This window comes from Pteropus vampyrus, unplaced genomic scaffold (genome assembly GCF_000151845.1).
Source record: "Pteropus vampyrus isolate Shadow unplaced genomic scaffold, Pvam_2.0 Scaffold146, whole genome shotgun sequence".
Taxonomy (NCBI): domain Eukaryota; kingdom Metazoa; phylum Chordata; class Mammalia; order Chiroptera; family Pteropodidae; genus Pteropus; species Pteropus vampyrus.
Window position 1 is genome coordinate 3,798,026 of NW_011888927.1, and position 14,952 is coordinate 3,812,977.

General features: G+C 34.7%; 1 protein-coding gene across 2 annotated transcripts in view; it reads right to left on the reverse strand.

Annotated features, from left to right (window-relative positions):
• Positions 1-2,113: 2,113 nt before the first annotated feature.
• PLCL1 (phospholipase C like 1 (inactive)) overlaps positions 2,114-14,952 on the reverse strand; it is a 302,941-nt gene continuing 290,102 nt past the window's right edge. Inside the window, exons 6-7 of one of the 2 annotated variants that reach the window (XR_002782490.1) lie at positions 9,448-9,936; positions 2,114-2,146 (exon numbers count right to left, since the gene is read on the reverse strand). Coding sequence is in view for 1 of the 2 variants with exons in the window: in XM_011369215.2 (XP_011367517.1) it covers positions 9,754-9,936 (183 nt within the window). In the remaining variant the exon portion in view is untranslated. Of the gene's footprint in view, positions 2,147-8,301; positions 9,937-14,952 lie in introns of those variants that run through there. The other variant, XM_011369215.2, reaches the window with a different exon arrangement.

Below are 14,952 nucleotides of genomic sequence, written 5' to 3' on the forward strand. Positions count from 1 at the left end.
ATTGCTTGACTTATTTACACATATATATATTATACATTTATATATAATGGTATATATATAATGTATATATACCAACCCCACTCACTTGGTCTCATCCCTAGGTCTGACCTGGCCTTCTCTTCTTCTGAGATGTCTTCCCAGACTTCCTCTAGTTTAGGAGATACTCATGAGCCCTGTTGACATCCTGTGTTCCCTCTATCATAACATTTATAAGAATTCACTTTTATTATGTGTCTACCATATGCCAGGCATGAGTGCCATTTAATTCTCAACATCATCATGAGGTATATATTATCTTTAAATTATTATTCCCATTTTACAGATATTGAAACTCCATTTTCTATTAAGCAGAGAAGCTTGGATATGAACCCAGTAAGTCTGATTTCAGAGCCTATGCTCTTTGCATTACATTGCTTTCTTTTTTTCTGTCAAAATATTGTGTCAAGAAAATTTATAATGATTGCCTTCTTCAACTACCTCGTTCCTCCACTGTGTATGTGCTGGACATGGAAGAACTCTATATGATTTATTCACCACAGGATTTCCAGACCTATTCCGATGTCTGCTATATCATGTTCACTTAATAAATTGTGTTAATTAATTAATGGCTCAAATAATCAGATCATGCTTCACTGCTTAAAGACTTTTGTGCTTTCCACTAAATGAGCACAAATCATTTTGCAAAGTATTAGAGCCCTTTTCAGGGCTCCTGAATGACCATTCTCTGCCTCAGTGAGGCAGCACCCCACTCTTCACATTTCTTTCCCTCATTTAAACCACATGTGTAACTGTTTATAACTTTAGCCTCATCCAGCTCTTTTACAGTATAAACCATTGCTTGAAATGTTTGTTTCTACACTTTTTACCTAGAAAACTCTTATCCATTGGAGACTTAACAGCCCTTTTCAGAAAAACTACCCTGATATACCCAGTGCACCCCTTCTACAAATGTACCCTGGAATTCATCATTCCCTTCTCTGTGCAAATATGGCAGTTTATATATTTTTTATTGTTGCATTATCAAATTGTATTATAATATTATTTATTAATATCTGCTTCTCTTATTTCCCTATGAACTCCTAAGGACACATTTACCCATTTTTTTTTCTTTTTAATCAAGATGTGTCATTTAGTTGATATTATATTATTAAATTGACGGGCTTAAAAAAAATTTAAGCAGTACATAAAATAATGGTACATCTTATAATTTATTGTGTCTTAGATCAATGAAAAACAGTACCTATTTATACAGTACAGGCATTCAATAATATGTATCTAATAAATGTGCCTAGTACATAATAGATGTTCAATTAATATTTTAGTAGTATTAAATTAAGACTTTTATTTATTCAGAGCTGTGAAAATTTTATTTTACTAATGAATTATCTCTCTTTGCTTTACATGAGAGCTTTATTATTCACTCCGTCACACTTTTGCCTATTACCTAGAAACCCAGAGATAACTCTTACAGAAACTTAAAGTAAATTAACTTGCTAACGTCGGTCCTTATTCCAAGGTACCAAGTCTGTACACAAAGGAAAGGAGATTATATTATTTTAATTAAATAAGCATGAAAAACACCAGCTACCCTTACTATAGAAGAGGCAGCCATGTATTGAGCACAGATTATGAGATAAGTGATCTGTTAATGGAGATAGGATACACAGTAATAGCAGATATATTTGAGAAGAAGTTAGATTTTAAAACATAGAACTATTGGGCCTGGAAAAATATCTCAAGGAAGAGGAAAGATTTTGAGAATGAACTCTTTAATAAAATTCAAAGATTTTTTCGGAAGCAAAGTATACATAATCTTCCCTATGCAACTTCCAGCTAATTTACAATGTGCCAGTTGTTTTATAACATTCATGAAACATATTTATAGGATGCTTCTTCTGCGGTGAATAAGACAGATGAGGTCCCTGCTCTCATAGTGTTTATATTTTATTTGGAAAAGGCTGATAATGAACAAAGAAATCAATAAATAAACACAGTGCTACAAAGAAATAAAACAGTGATGAGCTAGATAACATTTGGAGACTCTACTTTAGATTGCGTGGTCAGAGGTCTTTCTGAACAGACAACATCTGAGACCAGAATATTCTCTCTCTCTCCTCTCTCTCTCTCTCTCTCTCTCTCTCTCTCTCTCACACACACACACACACACACACACACACACACACACACAGTCACGGGAAGAGAAAAGATGAGTGCAGCGGCTAGAATAAGCTTGATGAATTCGAGGTTGGAATATAGTGGCAGAGGGGCTGGCAGATGATAAGGGCAGGTCTTACTTAGGCAGCTCAGGCTGCTACAACAAATACCATAGACTAGATGGCTTAAACACATAGCTCTGGAGGCTCAGAAGTCCAAAATTAAGGCTCCGACCAATTTGGTTTCTGGTGAAGTCTCTCTTCCTGGTTTGCAGACATTGTCTTGCTGTATTTTCACATGGTGGAAAAGAGCAAGCTCTAGGCTCTTCTTATGAGGAAGGACACCAGTCCCCTTGTGGGGAGGTCTACCCTCACGACCTCAGCTAAAACTAATCACCACCCAAAGATACACCTCCTAATACTATCCTACTAGAGATTAGAGTTTCAACATAAGAATTTCGAGGGGATACAAACATGCAGTCCAATAACAGATAGTGAGTAGGTAGGAGCCAGAGCTCACAGGTCATGAGGATCATGCTCAGGAATTTGGGTTTTCAGTGCAATCAGAAGCTGTTTGAGGATTTTAAGTAGAAGCATGAAACAAATTATAAATAAATAAATAGATAGATAAATAAATAAATATAAACTTGCACACATAAGCACACACATACATACATGTACACATACACACATATAAATACACACGTACATTTAAGAAAAAATTCTGACTACTGTGGACGAGAATAGATTAAAGAGTCTAATTGGAAGCTATTTCAGTAATCCTGGCGAAACTATGGTGGGTGGTAGGTGATAGAGTTAGAGAAGGAAGGAAGATTCCAGATCTATTTGTGTGAAGATGCTAACAGGAGTTGTTTATAGATTAGATATAAGAGTGTAAGAGAAAGAGTGGAATGAAGATGGCTCTCTGGGATTCTGACCTAAACTCATGGGAGATGGTGATGCGGTTCGTAGGAGGAAATAAGACGAGGGGAAGAAGGTGGTAAGGGGGATGGAGGGTTGAGAAATCAAGACTTTTTTTACATGATAATTTGACTTTAAAACTCTCTTAATCTTAATGGTGGAGAATACTGCCAGTATGTTTACGATTATAAAAAGAAGTAAAATTTCATTTTTAAAATTGCAACAAAGAGTTATTACTATAATATGACTCCTTGCACATACCTGAGGGAAAAAAACACAATGTATTTATTACTGACTGAAAAATGAGTTCATAATTCATAAAGCTTTATTCTACCTGTGGAATTTAGAAACTTTTCAAGAAGGGAAGAATAGTGAACAATATTTTCTTACTCAGAAGTTTATCTTAAATCTCAGAGATGTCCATATAGTCTCTGCAAAAAAAAAAAAGGGGGGGGGTGAAATCTGACACTATTTATAAATGAACAAATATAGAAACCAATTTTAAAAGCATATTCTTTTATAATTTTTAAACCAAAATTATAATTCCTTAAATTGTCATGTTTAATTCCTTCTCACAACTAAATTGAACTGATGGCACAGAGAAACTAATTGATGGTAAAGAAATCCTTTATGCTATTTTAACAAAAGAAAGAAATAGAAATCAATCTTCTTAATTTGGTGACTACTAAATACACAGCTTCAGGGTGAAAGCCCTTTGTTTTCACAATGGAGAGTGATCTGCAGTAGATCATTTGGCCCATAGAACAGGTAGGCTTCTTGGAGCAAATAAATGAATTAACCAGTTAGAGGTGAAATGGCTCAAAGGAATCAAAACCAAATAAAGAAGGTACAAGAGTAAAAGTGTATTTCTTCTGGAGGAGGAGCAAACTTGGATTATTAGTTGATTTATCTTTGTGTGGTGGCTTATGAATGAGGTTTGTATATTTTTTTTTCCAAAAAGCTTGGTATTTCTTCTGCTCAAAAGGCTAACTAAAAATTTGAGCACAGAATCAATGAACAGATCATAGAAAAACAGAAAAACATTTAGAGCATGGAAGAGAAGCAACAGGAAGACGGCCATGAAAGGAGAAAGAAGAAATTCAGAAAACGAGGCTGTTATTATACACAGGATCTTTTTCCACATGTTCCCTGGTTGCTCTGCCAAAAACAAGAAAGGTCTTCATAGGTATTATGACTGAAACCTGACCCAAATATGATAACGAGGAGGTTAGAATATTGCAAATCCAATATATTATTCAGGTCTTTTCACCAAAGTGCTAGGATTTCTCTCTCTTGGCCTCATATGCTTGACAGGATTGTATTTTATGGGAAAAATCATCAGAATAAATGGTGCCCCAGGTATGATTATACTGATGAAGAACACTGTGCAGAAAATCTAGAATCTAGACTCTCCAGCTTGTAAAGTCAAATTACTTATATGTGCTGACAAGCAGCAGCTACAATTTCAAAGTAAAACACATAAAGAGAACTTTAAGAATATTGTACATTAATATTAGCTACTGAGCAAAATCTCTAACCATTGAACGGTTACAATGCCCTTGAGATTTTATTTGATTGGCATTTTCCATTCAGCTGTGCCTCACTGCTTTCTTTAGAGATAAGAAGTGCTGTAAAATATTCTTATAAAAGCTATTGTTAACATTTCCTGTGTCAATGGTTTGTTTTACCCATCAAGTAATTGTTCATTCTTTGTCGAGAAATGCTGGAGTCTATGGCTACATAAATAAAAGACAGATAAAAAGGGCTATTAAGCAATATGCTAGGAGCTGTTAGTGTGTTTGTTTTAGCAATCCTAAAATCTAAACATTTATGTATTATATTTTACATACAAACATATATTCTACAATATTCTAATGCATATTCCAATTAGAGCCTGGGAAATTCTGAAGAATTTAGAAAGAATTAAAGCCCAGAAGTCCATTTATGCCTAACGCCACCAGAATGTAACATGTTTACCATGATGAAAATGTGAAGAAATTCCCACCCTTGCATCCTCAGAACTTCCTTGAGTTTAAGCTTAAATCAACTATGACCTAAACATATTTGAGATGACTTACTCTTCTGGTTTCCTTTATCTTGTTGACAAGATACTGCTAAAAATATCTGTGGAGAAATAAAAAGTCACCAAATTGAGAGCTAGTAAGTATAACTTCTGGGGCCCCCTAGACAAAGAAACATGCCTTATTTTCCCCAACAGAAGAATGAAAATTATAAAACCTGTCACAAAATAAAATGATGTTGTAAAATAAAACAATATATTATATTTTTTATATACCATAAATATTTGAAAATTAAAATTTTTAAATGTTATTATTTCTAACAGCATAAAAAACATTGAATACCTAGGAATAAACTTAATGAAAGAGGTGCAAGATCTTTACACGGATATCTATAAACTTATAGTAAGAGGACTTAAATAAGGTCCAAATAAATGGAGAGATACACCATGTGAAAGGACTGGAATACCAAAAATGCAAAGAGCCAAATATAACCAAGAAAATATTGAAGAAGAAAAGTGAGGAGGCCTATACGTTCTATCAAAACATTGTGAAGCTGCAGTAATTAAGACAGTGCAGTAATGCTTCCAGGACAGACTAGACCAATGGAAACAAATAGAGATTCCAGAAATAGTCACACCTATACATGGTGCTTCATTTTTTTCAAGGATGGCACTACAGAGTCTTGGACAAAGAACAGTCTTTACAATAAATGGGCTGGGTCGGCTGATTATATATGTAAGGAAAAAATGACAACGGACCTCTACCTTACACTATATACAAAAATCAATTCTAAGGAATCGTAGATTTAATATAAAAAGCAAACCAAGAAAACTATTAGTAGCTAATGAGAGAATTATCTTCATGAGCATAGGTAGACAAAGACGTATTAACATTAACCTTTCATTTAATATAAATGAAAAAAAATTATATCCTCAAAACGATCAGAAAACAAAAATAGACCATCCATATGAGATTATAGTGAATAAATATAATATGAGCTCATTCTCACTAGAGAGTAAAGATAATGAAAAGATTTTTTAAAATAGTAAATTAGCAAAGATGAGAATAATAAAAAATTAAATTCAGTATAGCCAAGATTTGAATACTTTCATAAACTCCTGGTGGGAATTTAAATGGACAAGTTTTCTGGAGACTGTTTGGCAATGTATCTCAAAATCCCTAAAAATTATATGTATTTTTTGACCTAATAATTCCACTTCTAGAAATTTATCCTAAAGAAAAATCTGAACAACTTTGCAAAAATAGATTTTTTGTCACTACAATGCTTACAAAAACTTAATAGAGAAAAGTCTAACAACAGGAGATTGGTTAAATATACTATGATAATCTACATAATAGATGCTATATCATTATTATAAATCATGATTTGAATCAAGGATTGCCACCTAAGACGTCCACAGGTGCAGGATGTAATATGAATGAGCGAAAGGCTCTTCGGCAAACTGAACAGCACGGGCCCCTTTTGGAGAGTATTGCTCCAATTAATTGATGCCAAGTAAGAAGTGTGTGTGTGTGTGTGTGTGTGTGTGTGTGTGTGTGTGTGTGTGTGTGTGTGTGTGTGTGGCAGGGGGGGAGGCGGGGATTTTAGTGTTGTCAGAATACCCAATATTTTAAAAGTAGAAAATTGAGTTTTTTATGTGAAATCTCTTGATTTTCAAAAGTTGTCTATTGCTCAAAACTTTTTGAAAAAGATTCAGTGGCCACTAAAATACATCATTTGTGAAAACTCCAGGATAGATGATGATAGATAGGTAGGTAGGTAGGTAGGTAGGTAGATAGATAGATAGATAGATAGATAGATAGATAGATAGATAGATGATAGAGATAGATATGATGTTTCTTTTATTGTTATAAAGAGCCTGTTACAGAACAGTTTATATAATATGATCTCATTTTTTTTTTAAAATGAAAGCATAATTTGTACGTGCAAACTCTAAACAGTGTCCGAAGGGGTATAAATCTAAATGTTAGTGTGGATCATTTTTATTTTTTATACATTTCTCTATTTTTACATTTTTATATTAATCATTAATATTTTCTCATCAGAAGATACAATAAAATTCTGTTCATTTGTAGTTATAAAGCATTAATAATTTAGTTTAAATTTTTGAGAACGAAATTAAAAATCAAAATTACTGAATAAATATTCTTGCACATTAAATTGGAAAGGCCAGAATTTAGTCATTTCTTCCATTTACCATGTCTGTGGCCTTGGGCTTTCTCACCTATATAATAATGAAACCTTCTATCTCTTCCTCGAATTCTTTTGGTAATATAAATACTAATGAACAAAAATAGAATTAACATCTATCACACTACCTTCCTATCATCACCAAAAGCTAAGTGTAAAGGAGGCTTATCCTACTGCAGTTCAGGTCTGGAAAGCAGAGAGACACTCATAGAATGTAATAATGTAAAAGATTTTATTTGTTTGTTTGTTGTTCTATTCTGTCCAGAGGCATGACTGTCATAGGGCTCTTCCCCCTTGCAACTTCTCCACTCTCAGGATCTAAGGTTACTCTGCCCCACACCTCGCTCCTTATCTAGCAAGGATACCCAATGTAAGGGAGCAGAGAATGGCTGAAAACCCATTGCCAGAAATAGCATTCAATGAGGCAGAACCCTACCATGTTCTCAAGAATATTTTGGTAGGTCCTACGTACAAGTGGAGCTCCAGGAATAAACTAGGGAAGCCACTTTCAAGGATTAGATTTGACCCTCAAGTAAAGAAATGAATAAATATTGTTTGAGTTTGCAATCCTTTATCTTCTCTTACTTGCTTTCTGCATCACTGGTAAAGGCGTAGGTGGAATTCAGGAAGGTGAAGAGGTCCCCAAGTGAAATCAATCCAATAGCTGATATCAGGTGGGTTTTGTTTCTGTCCATATCCCTCATTTTCATCACAAGGGGCTTAGATATATGCATTCCACTAACCAATCTACCATGAAGATTAAGTATAAGTGAGGAAAAAGAAATTTTGTAGGCTATTGTAGCACCATTGGAAACCTACCTGAATGAGCTCAAGTATTTCCTCAAGTGCCCAGTTTTAAATTCAAGGAGAAATGTCATCATATCTGGTCCATAAATATATCACACCCTTTAAGATATTTGTGATATAATAATCCATTTTCATTATCATTTTTTAATTAATTCACAATAAAAGAGAACAATAAAAGTGTTGTTTCATATCTTTACTTTTTCAGTAATGTGCAACATGAACATAATAGTGTTAAGAAGTCAGAAATAACTTAACACAGTAGCTATAGAAGATGTTTATATTTGCAAAATTTCAACAATTATTTCCCTTAGGTTCCCCCAAATTAGCATATTTGTTAATCAAATTAATTAAGAAGCTTTTCAAAATAAAAGCAATGTTTTAAATAAATATATTTTCATAACCATAGAACATTTAGTTCTGTTGGAGGTAACAAACATATTACACTCAAGTATTTTACGAAAATATCAGGGCAAAAATTATCTAGATGCAATTATAAATGTATTCTTATTAGTCATTTGCTTTTTTTTGTTTTTCTGCATGTGTTAAAATTATATCATAGACGTTTTGCAATCAGTTAGTTCTTAAATCAACATGAAGATGTTATCTGACTCACAGAATTTACATCAGCTCAATGTAATCATACGGTATTGTTTGAATGTCTTTAAATTTAAATTTAGTACTCTAAATTTAATGCTATCAAAGCTAAGACCCCTTAGCTGCCCATGTCTGCTACAAAAAAAAAAAAAGAATGAATGCTATTCTGCCACTTTGGAAGAATGAGACCTTCCTACAAATCTCAACCTTGAAATCTCATAACTGAATAATATTGTCACATCAAAATTCTAATTACAAAAGAGCTTTTACTGTGTTTTATAGTACCACATAGGTGGGTATAAATTCACTTATGATCAGCTTTTCCATTGAAATCATATCTGTTTAGTAAACAACTATAAAAAGCTTTCTAAAAATTGATTTTATTTAATAAATATTTTTAAGAGTTTGCTAACTGAAATGACTTTGCTGATCTTCCCAGAAATTCTGATTATTTGTTTATCTTTCATTCACTTTTATTTCTACTGTGATAATTAGAAATTTTTCTAATCTATATTTAATCTATCAAAACATCTATGAATTTGAAAATTTGGCATCCTTCAATAATAAGCTGTTAACATCTCTAAATTAAACGATGAAGGTAGAGAAGTAAAGTTACACAGCAACAGATTATAGTGAATGCTCTTTAGAATTTAGATTAATAAATTTTTCCCAAAATGGTACAGTAATAACTTACTAAATGAATAATGCAACACAGAATTGATTTTAACAGGATTTCAACCTCTCTCCCCTTCTCTCTCTCTCTCTCTCTCTCTCTTATTCTCTGACACACACACACACACACACACACACACTTCCACCAACATCTATACCTGGGTGTATACACAATCTCAGAATTTAAAACACTGCTACTAAACATTTTAACTTAGATAAATTAACTACATTAAAATACTGACATTGTGAAAATATCTGTTTATGTTCATAGAGGGCATCTTTTTGTGAATATCTAAAAAGCTGAAGGAAAGACCAGAAAGAAAATCAGAGTCTTTGACTGAAAGGACGAGGGAATGCACGGATATGCTCAGGGTCACAGCTTTCCATTCTCCTCGCCGCTTTCCTTCTCCTCGATGGCTTCCAGGCTGCGCTTGCTCTTGGTCTCGGCACTGCCGCTGGGGGCTTTACTAAGTCCACAAGACAAGCACGCCAGCTGGATCTGCTTCATGTTTTCTATAGCTTCATTCTTTGCATTCTTCAGCAGATCTCCTTGACCCTACAAACAGGTAGAAATACACACCACAGAAAAAAGTTATTGGCCAGGCATATCCTGAGTGACTACTGCTCAGTGAGGAAGGAAACAGACCCAGACCCGAGAACTCAGTTTTCCAGGGAGCCTCTTGAGAATCCTTTAGTAGGAAACAAGCTTGAGAGGACCCTCCTCTGAATGCGCTGAGGACAGTCAGCCCTTCCACCACCATGGTCTGAGATTTAGCATACTGCTGCAACTCTAGTCCTAGCATTCCTAGGCTTGGGAGAAAGCAAAGAAAGAAACTCTGCCTTAAAGAACTGAAAATTAAATCAGCTCCTCCGTGTACAAAAGCTTACAAAGCAAAATATCTTTCGTAAAGTAAATCACACACCTTGGTTAACTGGTTCTATATATATATATATATATATATTGTGTGTGTGTGAGAGAGAGAGAGAGAGAGAGAGAGAGAGAGAGAGAGAGAGAGAGAGATTATCCTTGCCATCTGCCTTTTAGAAAATTATAAGTTATCCACAATTCCTTCTGTCTTTTCCATCATCCCAAGGACAACATTCCCATCTGGCTGATGGAGAAAGAGAAGCTCCAGAGGCTCAGCATGTCAATCAAAACAAAAAGCAAACGAGGATCACAGGAAATCCTCAGCTGTTAGTTACATCAAGGTCTGAGAAAGATCTTTTCCCATTATTTTTATTTCTTATTTTGTTTCATCGTTATAAAGATCAAGTGTACACACTGATGCTGGTCCAGGAGCCTGAAGAATTAAGCGTGGGGAAGCTAGAACATGTTTCCAAGGTGTACAGACAAGAGAAGTAGTTCTCTTCCCCGGCCCCCTTCTCTCTATTCTCACAGTGATGCCTGATAGTGTGACCCAGAAACTGAAAGCACAATATGGGAGGATGTGGGGGTGACACTGATTGCTGGAGAGTTCCTCTACAAAACTGAGACCCAGATAAAAGATAAGTCACCTATTTTATGCAAGGTAATCCATGTTACACTGTTTTATCACTTTAATTTGATGAACACTTTTCCTCAGGTGTGTGAGGGACCTTATACTTTTTTTTTAAAAAGCCTTGACATGTTTCATTCTTCAAAATCCATACAGGCATTTGCCAATTCTCTAAATGGGATGAATAAGTAGGGTTTTGCCTAATATTTTTGTTAAAGTAAACTTAATTACTTCAATCATGGGATGAGATTTTGGAAGCAGCCTTGGAAGTTGTATATTCTAGCATTCTCATGATGAGAAAAGAAGCTGAGCTTGATGAAGTTAAATGAATGACCTAAAGTCACAGCTGGTCAATGACTGAGCTGGGACTAAAGTATTGGTCTTCTCCTTTGGATCAGTGCTCTGTTCCACACACCATGTTATAATTTAGACTAAGACTAAAGACTAGAGAACACACACTCTGTCAGATAGATTTTGTAAGAGAAAAATATTCACTATGCCAGCAGAATTTGGGGGGTCAGTTCTTAACAGTATAGATATAAAGAGTCCCCTCTGGACATTGAAAAGTGAAATCACATCCAATTCTTAAGTAATAATAATACAATATAAAGTTACTTGGTGCGGACCCTTTTGTTTGTACTTGACATATATCATCATTCATTCACTGCCACACATTCTTACGAGACTGGCACTTTTCTTATTCTCAGTTTAGAAATGAAAAAAAAAAAAAACAACTGAGGCCCAGAGCAGTCACTTTTCTCAGAGTCATGCAGCTGCTAAGTGGTAGAGCTGGGGTTTAAGTACAATCCAGCTGTTGGGTCCAGAGTCCGTAGTCTTAACCATGACATGACATGGCATCTCTTCAAGGCAAATCATACACTCTCTACAAAGCATATTAAAGCCTCCTATTTATTGTTACCCATGGCAACAACACAGATATAAAGAAATTCATTATCTATGTGGCAATCTAATAGAACTTAGAGATGGAATCTAGAGGATCACAAAGATAGGGTATGCCAAGAACACACTGGCAGGGACAAAAGTCAAAGTATCTTAGTTTTGCTTTTAGTTACAATAATTTCTTCTGGGCCCATTCTCTTTTCTGTAAAATAAAAATACCCTTCTGCCTTCCTCACAGTCCTAAAGATTAAAGAAAATATGTTCAAAAGCTGTTTGTGATTTAAATAATCACAAGTAAACTATGCTATAAGGTGATATGAAAAGAATTTAACATTGTCTACAATTATAATAAATATCTTGGTGCTGCGCATATTTTACTATAAATTTTTCTAACTTGTTTAAAACGCATCTACAGGAGTCTGATTTACAGATATGTATAGTGCTACTGTTTTTACAAATAGAAAGACTCCTTCAGAAAACAAACTATTGATAAGGAGATTATACCCATACCCATTTTCAGAGTATTACTTTGGAAAGCTCCCTTTTTATTTTTAATTTTGAAATTTTCATCAAGCATTTTAAAAGCATTAACAAAAGCAAAATAGGTATCTTCCTTTATTGCAAGAGAACTGTGAAACATGCAAAAATATTAAGCTCCATACTATTAATGCAGAATGCCTTCATATCCTTTTCCTGCAGCAGGTTACAAAACATGTCTAATTAATCAGTCAGAATGTCATCTCAGTCTGAGAGGTGGCATTCAGGCCTAAATGCCAGATGGTGCCAGCTCTGGTAAATAGAAGTCAGTCTCTCTAGGAAACAATGGCCAAGTGGAGAAAACAATTTGTGCCAGTGCACAAAACACGACTACATCATCTCTTGATAACCAGGAGACAACACATCCTGGCTGAACGATACAAGCAAAAAAGAAAAGCAGAAAGAGAAATTAAACTGTTAACTAATAGAAGAAGAAAAACATGAAAGACTAAGTTATGAAGAGTTTACATTGAAACATTATGTAAAAAAATTTTTCTACCTTTTTAAGTAGGAGGAATGGAGGTCATCTTTCTATTCTGTGATTCAAGGATTTAACTCCCTGAGCACTCCCGATTAATGTACTAGAACCAGAAAACACTCATTCGAGGAATCTTTGTAGAGAGGGTGAAGTTTATTGTTAATCCCCATCCCAGCATTCATTTTTAGTGCTGATTTTTTTCTCATTTTACGTGCAGTGATTTCCTCTACCCAAATAGCATCCCTCTCTCTACCCTGCTACATTTCTCCTCAAGGTCCTTCTAACTAGCCAGCTTACACATATCACCTTCCTCAAAACATCACTGTCCTGTGTATCATTTCCTACAAGACATATAAGGTATTCAGATCAGCTAAGCCATTTAAAAATATCAATGTTTAGTATGCATTTAAGGAGTACTGTCACAGGGCATTTCTAAAGAATATGCTCAAAAATTCTTAAACAGTTGTCTTGAGAGAGGAGGAGAAAGGAGAGAAACCCAGGAGAACTAATTTTATTTGGTGGTCTACAAATTGAAACACCTCTCGAATACTAAAATAAGTCTGGGATGGTGATGGCCTTGAATGTAAAATTAAGGTATGATTTGATCATTGAAAACTCAGCCTGGAAGAAATGTCAAGCTGCTGCTGACATTTCAGTACACTAGCATCTCATGGGAATTTGGAGTTTCTCTCTCCTGTTACTAGGGATGCTTCGAGCGGGGGGGTGGGGGGGAGGTAGGGGGCAGGATGAGAAAGACTGCTTTAACCCAAAGGAAAGTAATAGAGAACATCTCAGGCACACTGATGATGATGGGACAACAGGATTATCAAAAGTCTCAAGAGCAATGGGCCACCAATTCAGCCTTCACAGTTATTTGGCTTCTGAATGTAAGAATCCATGGAAATCCCAACATGTTTAAAAAATGACCCTTGGAATTATAGAAAACCTTAGAGAGATCAGTACAGTGATTTTAAATCTAAAAATAAGCAATGATTAATTAATTTTTAAAGAGACATTAGACATTCATAACCAAATCCTTCCAAATGCATTAAATTGCAATTAAAATACATTATCTAGAAATCAAGAAATACCTGATGCAATTTAGATTGTAAATGGGGCTGCTGTACCATTTACCACCAAAATTTTTATTACTATTGATATATTTATTATTGAAAATAAAATACTATCACAAAACCAATCAGAAGTTAACATTTATCGAAAATTTAATATACTAAGTGCAAACTAATTTGCACACATTATCTTATCATATCATAACATTAAAAGGAGCTAGAATTCTGAATTTAAGTTGTTATTAGTTATATATTTGTAAGTTACCTATTAGTAATACATATTATCATCTATCAAAAAAAATTTAGGATTTTTGTTATTTCTGTTCTCACTAAGAAATGCAGTTCCTCCACTACCACTGTTTGAAAATAGCTCTGGCTACAATCTGGCAGAGTAATTTACAAAAGACATCCATGACTCCTTCACATCCATTTTTCCCATGAACTGCACTAGCCCTTGTGATATCAGTGCATGAAAAGAACAGGAGAACATCTTAACTAGTGTCCTTATCACGTGTGAAGGAAATGTGTGGGTTGTCTCAGAGCACACCACAAATATTTAGAGCAGCTAATTGAAACTCTGGGAATAGAGAGAGCCTCACATATACACAACTGTACACATAAACAAATGCAGCTCTGTCTCCAAGCAGACTTGTGGTGGTATTTTTCAGCATACACTCAATGGCAGACTGAGTCCTCTGATATTTTTTCCATCTACGAGGTCACACCCACAACTAGAGCCACCCATGAATAATGCTGCAGTAAAAGCTGGCCTCTTTATTTGTTCCAGTTACTATTTGGTAGACAAGACTACACTGTGGTGAGCTGTGCACCACTAATTATCTTACCAGTTCAAAAATCGTGCTTTGGGAGAATTTCAGTATTATCTAAAGAGGTTAATATTTTGTTGCAAAGAAATAGAAACAACTATTACAATGCCCGTTATCTGAGAAGTTAAAATAGCAGATCAAAAATGTGTTGATGTCATTCATGATAGGTGTATTTCTCTTGATGTTACATTACGGAATATTGGGTAATACTGTGCAAAAATGGCCTAGAATTCTTGCTTTCCAGAATGAAAGCTTAGCTATGTA